The 15919-nt window shown below is 39.4% G+C and overlaps 1 protein-coding gene across 4 annotated transcripts in view; it reads left to right on the top strand.

Moving 5' to 3' along the window:
- Positions 1-3484: 3484 nt before the first annotated feature.
- Positions 3485-15919, top strand: part of PEX5L (peroxisomal biogenesis factor 5 like) — a 106104-nt gene continuing 93669 nt past the window's right edge. For all 4 annotated transcript variants that reach the window (XM_017810798.1, XM_017810797.1, XM_017810796.1 and 1 more), the window contains exon 1: positions 3485-3629. In XM_017810798.1, coding sequence (XP_017666287.1) covers positions 3609-3629 — 21 coding nt within the window. In that variant the 5' untranslated portion in view covers positions 3485-3608. The remainder of the gene's footprint in view (positions 3630-15919) is intronic.

Below are 15919 nucleotides of genomic sequence, written 5' to 3'. Positions count from 1 at the left end.
TCTGAGCATTTATTTGTAAAATAAAGGATTTTTATTTGACTTTCTTCAGAATTTCCTCTGGCAATTTAATATTAATTAAAATCTGTTGAGCCATATGGTGACTCTTCTTTTTCTTAACAAACATTATGACTTTCATATTTTCTACCACGATTTTTCCCATTTTTGCCATAACAAACAACAAATCTTAGAGAGCTCGTAGCACACAGACATCACTGGTTCAAATATTAATGCAACCACACAGACCAAAAGGGACCACAATAGAAAAATGTTTTCAAAGCATTTTAGGCAAGTGAACCTTGTGTGATTAAATATGCACTGTAACAAAATAGACTTCCACATTCATAAATAGAGCAGAGTCACAAAGAGCATGGGTCCTGGCACTCATCTTTTTCTAAGCTGTAAAGAATTTGCCTTTGTATTTATGGTACAGAATTACACATCAATGTTTTCTGTGCCACTCATCATTGCATTTTTTAAATTGCACTATAACTGAGCAATAAATACAATGCATTGATTCCAGATTAGAACTAGATGGAGAGAGAAACAATCTCGTTGAGGCTTCTTCTTGTGAAGAGCAAGAGCAAAGGCAGAGTTTACACCCGTGGAAGCACAGCACTGTGACTGAAACATATTTGAAGAGCAGCTCCTTAAGCAGAAACCCCTGCCATCCATCCATCTCTGCATTTGTCTCCCTCCATCTCTCCCCTGCGCTGACTGCTGCTTTGCCAGCTTTCTCACTGGCCAGTGCCAAGTGATTTAGCCCCTGCTAAGGAAAAGGGCAAAATCTGGATCTATCTGGCTTTACTGGATCTGTCAAATCCTGCCATAATGTGACATCAATATGCCATTGCATCAACAAATTGTGAAATGAATGCACCTGATTCTGATGCATTAGGGAAAATGCCTATTCCAATAGACAGTATACTATTAATCTCATATCTAGCATTTGGATCTTGATAAATTCTACTCAAAAATAACATATCACGAAAAATAAAATATTATGAATAATTACTTCTGAATTAACAATTCTTCTTACTACAAATGTACTTTTTCATATTCTGTAGGAAAAACTTTAATCATGATGCATGTACTTAGATTTAGAAAAAATAGATATTGCCGCAACACCGGTGTTGACAAATTTCCCCCAGCTTCCCCCCTTGAGAAAAACACAGAAGACTTGTACTTAAAGCAACAATAAAAAAAGACATTTTCATGTGCTTTAGAAACATTCAGATGCTATAAACCTGCACACTAACACAGGAATGGATAATCTGGATCTACTGTAGCCAGAGTGAAAAACTGCACCTTCAAGATTACTAAAAGCTTAAGAGTCTAATAAATCTGTTCAACAAACAGCAAAGGCACCAGGGCTCCAAGTTTAAATAGGACTCGCTTTTTTTCATCTAGACCTAAACTTTCTTCTAAATTGAGCCCAAAGGCAGTCAGATATTTATATCTAAAAATATGTACTCTGTATTTTGTATTTTAAGTGAAACCACTATAATTCAAGTTTGATTCTTCCATCTTAGTGAAGTCACCTCTTGTATTACACAGTGAAGTTTTACAGTAATATATGTCTAACATCTATGGACAATCCCAAAGTAGTATTTTAAGCTCATCAGCCCTTAATTGAGGTTTTCAAAGTAGCTTAAGGGATTTAGACAAAAAATACTCATTTCTTATTTCCTTTTATCACCGATACATGGCTAAACTCCTCGGCTCCTCTGAAAATCTCAGTGAGCTGGATACATATTCACTGGATGTAAGAGAACTGTCACTTTTGCTATCTATCTAAAAGATAAAACCCTTAAGCTTAAGTGAAAAAAATAATTGGATAGATTTTGCTTGTGCCGTCACTGACGACTTTACGAAGTCATGTTCTGCAAAGCCCCATTTTTTAACTGAATGGGAACAGTTCAAAAAGGCTTATTTAGTCAGCTGAAATGAGAGCTGTGATGATACAAATGTACTGGTTTCAGGAATAAGAAATCTGTTTTGCATTGCTCTAGTGCTGGAACATGCTTAAGATTGGATTGCTCTGGTCTATCAAAAGCATCATAAAGTTTTGTATAGTTTAATAGTAAAACTTGGCAGCTCTGAGCCAAGAAATTACAAAATCTAGCAAATTCCAGATGCTGGATGTTTTCTGTGCTGCTGAGTATAGATACGTTGGGTAGGACAGAAATTTGCAATGAAATTGAAGCAGCTGCTCCTTTTAGCAGATTAGAAGTTAAAGGTTTGAGTTGGGGGAAGAGCAGTAAAAAGCTGGATCCAAGATGATGCAAGTGTCTCCTGCAGGATTTAGCCAGGCCTGTTGTGCCAGTTTGCAAGGTCAGAATTTTGCATGTACGGGCCAGTGCCAGATTTTTGCCTATATAAGAGTGTCTTTGGTAAGCACTGAAAAAGGCTACCAAGCAATGCTACCGAGCCGGAATGAAAGTCTCCTGATCCTTTCTGGGAATCACAACCCATCACGTTTGCTTTTCATACGCACAGCTCAAGGTAGGGCCCGGCCCGAGCATATCACTGAAATCCGGTTAATTGCGGCCGGGGAGCGGCGGGGAAGGGCTGGGAGGGAGCCCGGCTTTGGAGGCAGCGACCACCGGGATGCGCTCCCTGCGCGGTCCCTCTCCCTCCACGCCGGGAGGTAAAACTCGCGGCTCCGTGTGCCACATCCAGGTTTTGCAGTGTCCTGGCTCCGGGACGCTCCGATTTTTGTTGTTGTTGTTGTTGTCGTTATGCTTTAGTACGGTTTTTTCCGTGGTTTTTTTTTGTTTTGGTTTGGTTTTTTTATTTGTTTTTTTTTTGTTTTGTTTTGTTGTTTTTGTTTTGGTTTTTTTGTTTGTTTAATGCCTGCAGCGGGAGCCGGCAGCCCCCGGCGGGGCGGTGGGACCGGGGCAGCGCGGCTCCCCCGAGACCCCGGCGGGCTCCGCCCGATGGCCACGGGGCTCCGCGCGTTCCCTGGATGCTGCTCTGCGGAGGGAGGGAGGGAGGGAGGGAGGGAGGGAAGGAGGGAGGGGAGAGGGGAGGAGAGAAGGAAGGAGGGAGGAGGGAAGGGGGGAGGGAGGGAAGGAGGCCGGGGCTGGCGGCGGGAGGCGGGGAGGGCGGCCGGGGCCGGGGCCGCCAGGCCGGGGCGGCTGCAGCGGGACGAGGCGCGGAGCGGAGCGGAGCGGGCGGCGGGCGAGGCCCGGCAGCAGCGGCGGCCCCGCTCCGCCCCGCGGAGCTCCCGCCCGGCGGCCCCGCGGCCGCCCGGGTGCGCCCGGGTCCGCCCGGGTCCGCCCGCCTCCCCAGCACCCCGCCGGGAGGAACAGCTCCCGAGCAGTTCGCAGCTCCGCATCCGAGAGGGAAACACAGCCAGGGAGGAGCGGAGGGGAGAGGAGCGCAGCGAGCAGCTCTGGGTTACTGAAACCAGTACAGGAGCTGCCAGGACAAACTGAGCTTTTGCCAAAAATAGCTCTTTCAGGGTTAGGTTTTTTTTTTTTTTTTTTTTTTTTTGCCTTTTTTTTTTTTTTTTCCTTTCTTGTAGTCGAGCGCCCAGCAGAAGTGCCCCAGCCCCAGCGCACACCCAACCTGTCGGCCTGAGGGGCAGCTGAAGCAGCCAGAGCAGAATGTACCAGGGACACATGCAGGTAAGCGGCTCCGAGCAGGATGGATTGAGAGGGGAAGCCTCGGAACGGGCTCCGCTGAAACGCGGCTCCGTGAAGTTTCAATGGGTTGAGCGGAGGGGAGATGCCACCCTGGCACTGTGCAACAAGTGACCTGGTGCAATGTGACCGTGACACTCCAGCTCAGGGCTAAAGGGAGCAGCTTGCCTGGGGCTGGCACTGCTCGAGGGGGAGGATGGCAAAAGGGTTCTGTCAACTTTGTAACTAGGTGAAGTTCTGTGTGTGTTTATCCATGTATGATGCCTGCTTGTTCAAACAGATTCAAGGGAGTATTCCAGGGCAAACATTGTTATGGCATGCCTTAAGTGACACATGTCTCCTGCCATCCTCTTGATGCATCTCTTCCTGTATGTCAAGTGAAGGGCAAACAATAAGGGAAAAGACAGAGCACTTGCTTTGCAAAATCTGCAAAGGTTTCACACCACAAACCGTCGATTTGCACAGTGCGTTGTGTTTAAAGGTGATGGATTTGTATTCTTCCCTCCCAACACGGGATGAGGATTGATTTTGCTAAGCCCCAGAATGACTTTGTAGAATGAATTCAAACACATGGCTAAGAGACTTTAACATTTCAGGCAGAAATATTTTCTCATGATCCTATTGATCCTACATTGCCTCGGCAGAATACGCCTCTCCTCGATAAAACATACAACTGCCTTGGACGTGATGGCTTTAACCTTGACTCCCGCTCTCCTTCACATGGCTCTTCCTTGGAAAGCCAAGCCTGTTTTGAAGGAGGAAGTGCCAAAGTGGAGTAAAGGTTTACACTCATCTTCCAAATTCAGTTTCTTTGCTTTGGACCCAATCTGGCTTTATGTTCACTGCCAGGAATGATGAAATGCTTTTATCACATACAGTGGCACCAGCCTTGCATGTGGTGGTGTTTGCACTAAGGCTGTTTACAGAGAAACTGCAGCTTTACCAAGTGCAAGCTGACCACTTCTGTTTGGTGTGATTCTGCACAGCATTTAAATATCTGCTGAATGATCACCGGTGACGTTAAACTTCAGTCAATGTCAGACACAGGGTTGTGTGCGATATATGTGAGTTAAGCGAGGACTCTGATTCAGCACTGCTTTCCAGAACTGAATTATACCAGTTACTCTTTCATGTTTGTGCTATCTGATCCAACAATGATAAATAATGTGTCATAATACTGCTTGTAATAGGAGAGCAAACAGGTTTGAACAAGATATACAATCAATGGAGGGAGTATACGTATTACCATTTATTTCTGAAAATAACGTTAAAACACAAAACCAATCCTATAACTAATGATACTGAGTTGGACATTGCCAAATAGATATTTACACTCTTAAGAAAGCAGAAGTTCTATGCTATGAGTTATAGATTGCAACAAATGTACAACACTTTATAAAAGGAAATCTAACAGAATTTAAGGTGCCTGTCAGTACTTTGAATTTTCTGAGTCATTAAAAGAGTGAAATTAAACTTGCAAAAGGAAAATAAGGTCAAAACGTGCAACTGTGTTGTGACTGATGTCCTTTAATTTTTTTCTTTCAAAACATTTTGATTTTTCTAGCCCAAATATAATCAAATTCTAATCAAATTCTCTTAAAAGGTTTGCTGAACTAAAAATACTATTCCTATTGAGTACACTTATCATTGTTAAAAATAAAAACCCACCTGAGTTCATCACCCAAAGTTTTTAACATATCTGTCCTAACAGGACATTAATGTTCTTCAGATAACACCTAAAAAGCCTAAAGCCTTAGGAGAGATTTTTATGTTTAGTTATATCTTCAATTAGAGCCTTTAAGTGAGTCAGACAAAGACAATACAGGGCTGATTTCTTTGCAATGAAATGATCTACTGCAATGTTTATTAAACCATGTTGGAACATAAACTGTCAAAGTTACCATACAGTATTAAACCACACGCTAAATACTGTATCAAACCACACACTAATAAAAATGTAGGCACATTCTAAGCATTACAGGTCCTTTCTCGCTATCCAAGACTTTCTTGTAAGTCTTCTACTAATTTAGGGAAAATTAATTGCAATTACAACCAATCTAAAATAAGGTGAACCATAAAACCAATCCAAATTTGGGTAGATCAAGTCAGACACATAAGTCAGCACCTAGACTCCTAAACAAAAGTAATCTCATTTTTAAAGCACTGAACACTTTCAGAACTTACACTTCTTTGAGAGAAACTGGAGTATTTATTTAGCCGGGTACTTAAGCATCTAACTTCATACATCCAAATGTAAAGTGATGTGCCAATATATAATACCTGTTCCTACAGTTTTGAAAGTTATAGTGATCAAATGTAGGATTTGCCAATCATAATTTCCCTTTTTTCTAGTGTTTTGTTCTCAAATGCAAAAGTAAAATCTGCAGAATTAATTCCATAGTCCAATTACTTTAAAAGATGTTTACAGAGCCCATGTTTTACTAATAACCTGCTGTAACTCAGCTAATTCTTGGAATACTTCTGGAAGGGGATAACATTAGCAACTGTAACAAGGTAATAAGCATAATTACAGAGATTGGGAATTGACCTATCTTGGATAGGCATCAAGCATTAGCAGCTTCAGTGGGGAATTTCTAACTAAACTCAATAAATTCTGCAAGTGTACATGAAATATAATTTGCATTTAAGCACTGCTGAAATCCAGCACCTCAAGTACTTTACGACAGGCCACAATGTGTCTATCTCTTCTTAATTCTTAGTGCTTAGTACAGATTCAGCTTGTTGGGTTGGTTTTTTTTCTGAATCCCAGAAAGTCACTTTATTTATTCCGAAGACGTAGGTTTAGATTTCCCTCTTACTGTTTTCCAAATGAAGCCTCACAACACAGAAATACTAGAGAGGTCCTAAGCTCAAATTCCAAAGACAGCTAAAAAAAATCTAAGAAGAAGGTATGTCCTGTCTATCCATTTCCAGGTACCTTTCTGTGAGATCAGCTGTTGCATTACTCGGGCACCACGCACTTCCACGTAAAACACAGGTAGAAAGGAGAAGCTGCCTTCCACAGGGAAGGCACAAACAGAAATAAGATGCAACACAGTGCCACAGAAGCTCTTTTAAAGCTATTTCACCACCATAATAAGCTTAAGCATCTGATTTAGCCCTATTTACCAACCAGTTCAGTTTATGCAGCGACCATTTAAAGCAGAGCGGGGACTGACATTGCTCCTAAGGCATGAGCTGCCTCCTGGAGCCTGTGCCCTCGAGGTGAGGCTTTTGCATGAAAAAGAACTTCAGATGAGGTGCACAGATTGTTTGTCTACAAACACACCACTTCAGTTATGTCAGAAGTCCTGTTTAATTCAGTAAATATAGTCTCTGACAGGATGAAACCTGATGGATACTGAAGCACACCCTGGGATTCACAGATAAGGCAAAAGAACCAGGTCTAGATGCTAAACTGTACAAGGTGAAAGAGAGAGTATTTCTCTCTTGGGACAATGTGTGCAATCCAAAGTGTGCTGTTTTTCATCTTCTTCAACAAAACAGTAGCAGACCAGATGGAAGCAGAACATAAGCTGAGTTCAACCCCCAATCACTGCTGTAAAATGTCTGTCATTTTAACAAGCAACAATAAGAAGTTTTAGTTTTTATAGTATATTATATACCTGATACCAGTCCCTCCCTTTGAGTTTTATGAAAGTTCCATAAATGAGTGGAGGGTAAATCGCAATCATTTTCAGCAGCATTTGGCTTCCTATGAAGTTCAAAATAAATGCCTTCAACACTGTTTGCCTTGATGCTGTATATAGTCAGCTTTCCCCAGCACAAATGCTTGAACAGAAGAAGTGCTTTGCCAAATGTTGGCATGGGATTTTATATATGGCAGTGTTATGTTTCAAGATGGCTTAATTTAGACAAAGCAGAAATCTTGACCACACATGGCTATCAGAGTTCCTCTGGCGCTTTCTCGCAAGAACAGGCTTGTTAGTCATGATGCCTTGGCCAAGTTCCAGATCAGATAGTTTGTCTTCTAAACTTTTAATTGCATAGGCAATCAACTTCATGCCCTCAATTCTTGTGTTGAGTTTTTATTATCAAAGATATTTAATATTCTACCACTGGCATTTCATATTTACATGAAATAACCCATATTCATCATTCACATTTCAGTAAGATTTCAGTTCTCAAATACGTACCTATATGATAGTAGTGGGTCAAAAGAAAAATAAGTATGTACACGTGGAAATTCTTGCAAGATGAAACCTCAAGGGCTTCACATGTTTTAGTGGCCCTGAAAGGTGTTGCTAAATATTTTATAAAAAACATTTTTGCACTGATTTCTCAACACTTAAGACACATCTAACTCACTGGGAAAAAGGGAAACAGAACAGTCTCAAGATTTGCTGCAGATGCAAGTCTCATTTCAGCTTACTTGGTAACCTATTAAAAATACTGTAATATTGGTGGCTACCTAAAATAAATGAACACCCATCTATTAATCAGTTATGAATAAGAAAAAAGTCATATGCATTTTTAGGTTAATAAAACAGCTCACAAAGAATACACAGAATGTAAACTTGAATTAATGTTAAATTCCATCTCTGCTCAGCTGTTAAGTTTAACATAAACTTAATAACTTCAAGCTACAAAATTCTAAAAATGTGGGCACATAGTTGGAATGCTAACTGGTCCCTAGTGATGGTAATGAACCATAACTCCTAGCCTAGCTAAAATTGTTTTAAGATAAACTGATAATTTTTTATTATTACAACCCTTTTCTAAAAGTGCTCTAAACAGTAGGGCAGTCTTTATGTTGGTATGTTTTCCATTTTGTCTTGGTATTTTCCAATTAATTCACTAGCAGCTTTACAGGTTTTGAACAGCAGATTATGAAGTGCTTGTAAATGAAAAAAGCTAAAAATAATGAGCTCACTTTCATAGAAGGAAGTTCATTCAAAGAAAGTAGGTGATATACTGCGTTTGGCGAAGGCGCATTCCGAAACTGTACAAATTGTGAGCATTCGTAATGCTGGTAGAGAGAAGTGTTCCTTGAAGCTGTTAGGCAGTTTTGCAAGAGCCTAGCAGAAAATCTTGCAAAGGCTCGGAAATTCTTGGCACATGGTATATTTTTACTGGATGTAAATTAAGGAGAACTCTTACTAACTAAGGATCCACCCCTCTATTCTGGAATTGAATTCATTCAAAACATAGAAAAACAACAGTCTCTAGCACTGACATATATTTATATAAATGTCAGTCTAAACCCAGTATATAGCTTTCACTAAGGAGGCACTATTTACTCAAGAATCATGCTAGGGTTTTTTTTTCTACCACTACTGTCACAATTTTCTATGCAAAGGAGGAGTATAAAAGGTTGGGATAAACTCCACAAGTTATATCAGGATGAATTGTCCAAACAGAACAAGGTGCAGGAAAGGATGGAAAAAGTAAGGTAACCACATAGAAAAATTTAGAGGTCCCATTAGGAAATGCAGTCTCATAAACTCATCTGTAGAATAATTTGTAATTTATAATAATCTTGTTTCTAAGCAAGCTGATTTTCCAGAAGCTTTAAAAAAAAAGAGGTTGATGTATAAAGCAGGTCCGTTTACAACCATCTATTCAGCTTCAGTTGCTACCCTTTTTGCAATAGTTAAAAATGAAAATGGTAAAAAAGGTGGAATAGTACTTTGAATTAATCTACTCAGCATAGGAATTATGTACTAGTTATTTGTATATCACAGAGTCTTAAGTTTGCATAGTCTATTTCAGAAATAGCTGATCCTGCAAAACTGAAGGAAGTACTTGTCTTCCAAATCAGGTGTCATGACATGTAAACTAGCAGGTCACTTTCTGTAATTATGCATTTTCATCATTGTCCAATAGCATTGCTAACAAAATGCCTAAGGACCATAAAGAGCATTTTCAGCAAATTCTTCTACCAGGTTAGGATTATTATGAACAGTCTAATATTTCATTGCTTTCCTCTCAGGCCTTTGAAATTCGGAGTCACTGGTACATGAGTTTTACTTCCAGTGGTTTATTTGCATATAAATAAAGTAAGTTCTAAAATATCAAGTAACTGAAACTTATTATACTGAATGGAAAAAAGTCCATGTCTCGTCATATTGCTTATGCCCAGGAACAGAAAACACAACCCAAAGTTTAAGGTTAGCCCCTGAATGTGATTTTCCCAGAGTTTGCACAGTCAGGTCTCAGCATTACTGCAGTTCCTCACAAACATTTTGTACTAAACATTTGGCATAGTAGATGTACACCTTGCCTACCATGCCACTCACACAAGATTTGTCGCTGTTGCTTCTCTCACTATGCTATTTGTTCATTTTCTCCTCCTTATCTGAGTCTGAAGGCTTTCATGAGACGTTTTGCCTCCTGCTACATTTGTGCCGTGGTTTCGTTTCTGCTGCCCACAGTAGGGCAGCCAAGCTCAGCCAGGTCATGACTGCTGCGAGCAACAGGGTCTGAGTCACCTCTCAGCAGCTTTTGGTCACAAGGCAAAGATGCCCCACAGTGAACTTCACTGCCACGAGCAGAACGGAGCAAACTGATGGTGGAGGACTTTACTGCCAGGAGAGTTGTCACAAAGTGCATTTTCAGATACAACATTTTCTAACTAATAGTTTTATCAATAAAAAGGTTCAGGATCTTATTCACTGTTCATTAAAAGTCACCTGAGGGGTAACTTGCCCATTTAAGCCTACCCTGAAATATAGGGATATGTTTCTCAGTAAGTAACACTGGATATTAGAGTTTAACTTCACAGAGTTACTTGAAGTCAATTTTGCTAATATTAATATAGGAATAAGCAAAGACCAAAACAAATAAAAGTTTTTTGTGTATTATGTAAGAATGAGAGTAAATATCACATTTTGATACAATAGTAATCTGTCAGAACCTTTTAAAGTCCTGATAGGAAAATCTGAAAAAGAAGGTCTGTATTTGGTATGTTATGTGGAAGAACAGATAAGAAGAAGGATGGCCCTAGTCTTCACAATGGCCTTGAACACTACTGTCATAGGAGCAATGACAGAAATGTCACAGAAACAATTAATGAAATAAAAAAATATGATTTGACACGTTTCTCATCAAAGTGACAGGTTTTCCTGCTGTCATTCATGGAAGTTTAACAAGGAATATAATTTTCCAGTTACAGGCTTCAGATGTAGATGAGATCTTTCATATTTTGCTATTTTTTGTCTAACACTGTTCAAGAACCAGGACAATTTTAAGATGGCTTTGAAAAAGGAATACAAGGAAGAATGTTAGATAAAAGAGAGGAGGAATATTATGGTGTATAACAGAGAAAAACAATGCAAAAGAATGCAAACTAGGAAGGATGCAAACTAGGAAGAATATGTTTTGTTCAGAGCAGTAGAAAACATTGTTAATATTACCACTGTACTCAATACAGGTAATGTACACAACATGGCAAGGTATATACAACAGGAAGGGATGTATAGGATTGCCTGAACCTGTGCAATAAAACAAAGAAATCTGAATTATTACAAAACAGCTGAATACTACACGTAAATGAAAGAACAATTATCCCTGCAGCACTCACAATTAAAGATTATGTGCTGTTCAGGAAAGACACAAAACCAAAGGTGTTGGTTCAGATATTAGGAACCTGAATTCCAAGAAAGTGAGAAAAAATTTTGTAAGAAGCTTCAGAACTAATATTTTCAATGGTTAAATTGTTAAGGCTGTGCCAGGAACACACAGAGAATGGAGGTAAAGTGTTCCTCAAAGGCAGAAGGAAGAAGTATTAGTTGCCTAAAATAAAGCTTATTTAGATCTTTAAAGTATGTTAAAACAACAATTGAAGGTTTTCAGTTACGTGTGAGGAAGGGTGAGGAGAACCAAAACATACTCTAAGTGGCATTTGTATTATGGATAACCTGATTCATGGTGCAAACCCAAATGGTTATGAGGGTATGAATTCTGCAGCTGTTACAAATATGTGAAGCAAAAGCTCATGCAGAGGCACTCTATACAGTCTCCATGCCAGACTGCTGATGCAAGTGCTATATTAAATTGAAAACTCGATAGAAAATATGTTATAGTCCACTTAGGAATCTGAACAGAACAAATATATCCAGATTTAAGATAAGATGAGAAAAATGGTGAGACACCTAGCAGCCCAGATACCCAGATGGCTATCCATAATCTTTAAGGTTTTAGGGAACAGACTTTAAGGAAAATTAAACAAACATAGACACACCAAAAAAAAAAAGGAAAAAATGCTATTTGCATTTATCAAGAAAAGATAATGTCAGGCTTACTTGACAGCATTTTCTGTTATTGTAACTGGGGTTTCAGGCAAGGGCGGTGTAACTGCCTTGATCTATATGATCTTTGGTAAGCATTTGTTATGGTGCCACGAAAGAAATTATTATTGAAGCTGGAGAAAGTAAAGAATAGTAGTAAATCTGAAAAGAGGACAAGAAACTCATTCAGGGGGAAATGAAAAATAAAGTATTAAAGGAATAACTGAGGAAAGCTCAGACTGAGGAAAGCTTGATAAGGAAGGTCTTTGTGGATGACTGTTGGAACTGATGTCTGATGTTTCACACATAAATGTACCAGAAACAGGACGGTGGTGACTACGTTGGTTGATTACTCAGTGCTGGGAAACATAATCAATATTGGGAAACATCGCCAGTACTGACGAGTTTCGGGTCACTGTACAGAGGGGACTGTCTGTACTTCAACAATACAAACACATTTAACAGCACAGTGTACTGCTGGTCATCAATAACAAAAAACCTCTACCCTAAGCCATGAACTATCATTTAGAAATTATTAAGAAGAAAGACTTGCACATACCAGATGGCTATAAGTTGTCAATATGATATATCCATAAAAAAGATAGATGCAGCTCTAGTTTTAGAAGAGGGTTTTTTTCCAGAATAGTCAGGAAAATATCTATGCCAATTGGTGATGCCACTAACAAATTTTCAGTTGAGAATCTTGTACAGAAGAGAGGCATGAAAACAGGTCCAAAGAAGGATGATGAAGGAGAAGTCTATCTTAGGAGAACAGACCAAAAGATTTTGGCTTATTTTATTGATCAAAATTACAGCTCAGCAGGACCATAATCACAGCATGTAAATGCATCGGGGAGATAAACATGAGATATGGAAAAACCTAAATTAGCTAAGGACAAAATTGGCACGGGAACAAATGGATATTAACTGGCTGTGAATAAATTTAGGTTGGAAATTAGAAGAAGGTTTCTGATCATTAGAGCAATCAAGACTTCCAGTAGCCTTCCAACTGGAATAGTGGAGGCAAAAAACCTAATTACTTTAAAGATGAAACACAATCAATTTATGAGAGATTTGATATGACATGCTGCCTATGGGACCAGAAGATTGAGCCTCAATAACCCAACAGCATCCTCCTTGTCTTCACAGAATCACAGAATCAGGGTGGAAGGGACCACAGTGGGTCACCTGGTCCAACCTCCCTGCTCCAGCAGGGTCATCCCAGAGCACATGGCACAGGATTGCATCCAGATGGTTCTGGGATATCTACACTGAAGGACTCCAAAACCTCTCTGGGCAACCTGTTCCAGTACATGGTCACTGCACAGTAAAGAAGTTCTTTCTCATGTTCAGGTGGACCTTCGTGTGCATCGGGTTTTGCCCATTGCCTCTTGTTCTATTGCCTGGCTCCACCCTCTTGGTACCCACCCTTCAGATATTTATACAAACTAATGTTTGTATAAAGCTGCCTCTTTGAAATCGACTTCAGAAGTCTTTCAAAAGCCGCCTTCTTAAATTTCTTTGACTTCAGCAGAGACAAACCCTGACTCTTGTTCAGAAAGACCAAAATACTCAACTTCAAGAAGTCAAAAATCTTCCTATTATGGTTGTAGAGGGCTTGACTGCCTTCACAGCTTCAGTAACCTCCTGCTAGGAGACCCACGCAGGCAGTGACAAATTAGTCTCACTTTGCCTGGTCCAAAACATCATTTTGAGTACTCATAGAGCTGAGCTCTACAGTTTGAATACTCTCTCTGCCAGCTTCCTTATCAACTCTCCCACTCAGCCGAACTCAGAGTTTTGCTTCATATAAAACCTTAATAATCAGAGGAAATGTATTTCCCCCATGCAGCTAAACTCAGTGGTTCATGCTAGAAACACTGAAGTTTTTCACTATCTTGTATTCAAGTTCCTGCAAGCAGGCACTGAGGGTTTGAAATCACCAGCTGTGTTAACACTGTGTAACAGTAAGCTTAAATTTATTTCAATAATAGCCAAAGTATGTGTGCATGAGGATCTAAACTAGAATCCATCAGAACTAGGAGGGATATTTTCCCCAGCCTCAGCAGAGCCAGGACACAGCTTTTTCTCCATACAACCACTTTTCCCTCCTGAGTTCCAGAAATAAGTGCAGTGGTTATTATTTAGAGTATATGGTCTTAAGAGAACTGGGTTCTCTGTTCGCAGTCCCAGTCAGGAAAATGTGCTGAACTCACTTTGGACTGTTCTCTTTGAAGGGATCACAGAACCACGTCTTAGAGTCAGTCCTACATCCCTTCTAGTAAAAGACTAAGTCAGAAAATTATTTCTGGGTTGATTAAGGCTCATGAAACTATTTCAAGATCTGATTGCTGGGGTTCCTGTCCCATCTCAGATCATGATGGCTGTGATTTGCATCCCACAAGGTATCAGGCTGACAAATGTCCACGAACACTCCATCACAGTTTGATAATATCCTTACAGCCTTGCAGCTCCGGGCTGTTGGCAGTTGCTCATTGCAGTTTACTGAGCATCAGTCTGCTACTCGGATTTCAGAACTTCAGGAGTCACACCAGCAAAGAGTTTCAAATAGGTGAGATCACTGGATATTGGCTAGACAAAGATATGGGAAAGCATATTACTAAATGTACTGAGCTAGGAAATGGGGTTATGGCTTGATGAGTTAAGTACTTTTTCCTGCCAGTACATGAAAAACGAACACTTATTTCCAAAGTGTTTTATAGTTGTGAAAGAGTAACTCAATTTCACTGCCTTTTTCTCAAGTAGTCACTGACAAATATCAGAAATAAAATTTCAAATGAAATTCCAAATAATTAACTCAGACTCATTAATCATCAGAGAATAAACCTTTTATTCAGGTTGTTGCACATATATTCTGTGTATTTGCTAAGCACCAAGCGAAGCAATTCTAAGTGAATTTACAAACAAGAGAATTTATTATTCCATCTTGCACACAAACATGCTCAAGTTCCATCCTGTATGAGTGTCATCTGCAGAATTAGAGAGCAGATGATACTGAAGTGTCCAACCAGATGTGATGGACACAGACTAGAGAAACCACATATATTGAACCAAAGTTTGTCAGATGGCTAAGATGTGTGTACATACTGTGCCCATGGACAACTGCAATTGGCTGAAGAATTAAAAATACAAAACACAGGAATAGTAAGGGTTTTANCTCTATTCTCAAGGAAATAGAATTCTTGGCTTACACTACTGTACAATAAACAGGATTATTTTTCAACTATGATGAGTTTGATGCCTGCGTGGTGCTTTCAATATATCACTGCCAACAGGCTGTTTTTGTTTTCTGGTCTTTCTAGCTAAATCAACATTTCTAAAAATTAAAATCCCATCCAGTATTTCAGAAGACAAGAAAGTAGTTACTTCACCTACACATTCTTTTGGACAGGAGTCTGCAAGGAGCACAAAAGAAACATTTACACTCATCTACAAGTAAAAACTTAACACTGTTCATTTTCTCACTGTGATATTTATATAACACATTCTGGCTTATGTTTTGTTTTGAAACCATTGAGATGATGGCTGAACTGTATTCTCACTTCAGCTGACAATTAAATACACACCTATCAAAGACCTGCTAATAGTTTACAGAATACTCTATGTTTACTAGTCAGAGACAATTAAGTGCTCAATTTTTTTCATGGATTTCTTTGACTCTTTCTAGCTGACACTTCTTGAAAAGCAACAAAATTACTGCTTAAGGGTTCAACTACACTTGTCATTTGTTTCTCCTCAATAAAATCATTTTAATAAAGGAAAAGTAAATGTATTACAGACATTACACTTAATTCTGTTCTGAATTATATTTGCAGGTTCTCACTAATTAATAGGAGAAGCCTTTATTTAGTGTATCTGGTTACCATTTGTTTCTCTCCAGCTTTAGTTTTGGGCAGTCTATCAGAATTTGTGTTTATGGGCAGCAAAATTATTTCTGAAATATGAGAAGCATAATTTACAGAGGAAATCCATTGCAGATTTCTGTCCTATGTCACCTTCTTATTA

Source organism: Lepidothrix coronata, unplaced genomic scaffold, assembly GCF_001604755.1.
Source record: "Lepidothrix coronata isolate B3197 unplaced genomic scaffold, Lepidothrix_coronata-1.0 Scaffold29, whole genome shotgun sequence".
Taxonomy (NCBI): Eukaryota; Metazoa; Chordata; class Aves; order Passeriformes; family Pipridae; genus Lepidothrix; species Lepidothrix coronata.
The sequence above is the reverse complement of the archived record's forward strand: the minus strand, read 5'-3'. Positions and strand labels throughout refer to the sequence as shown.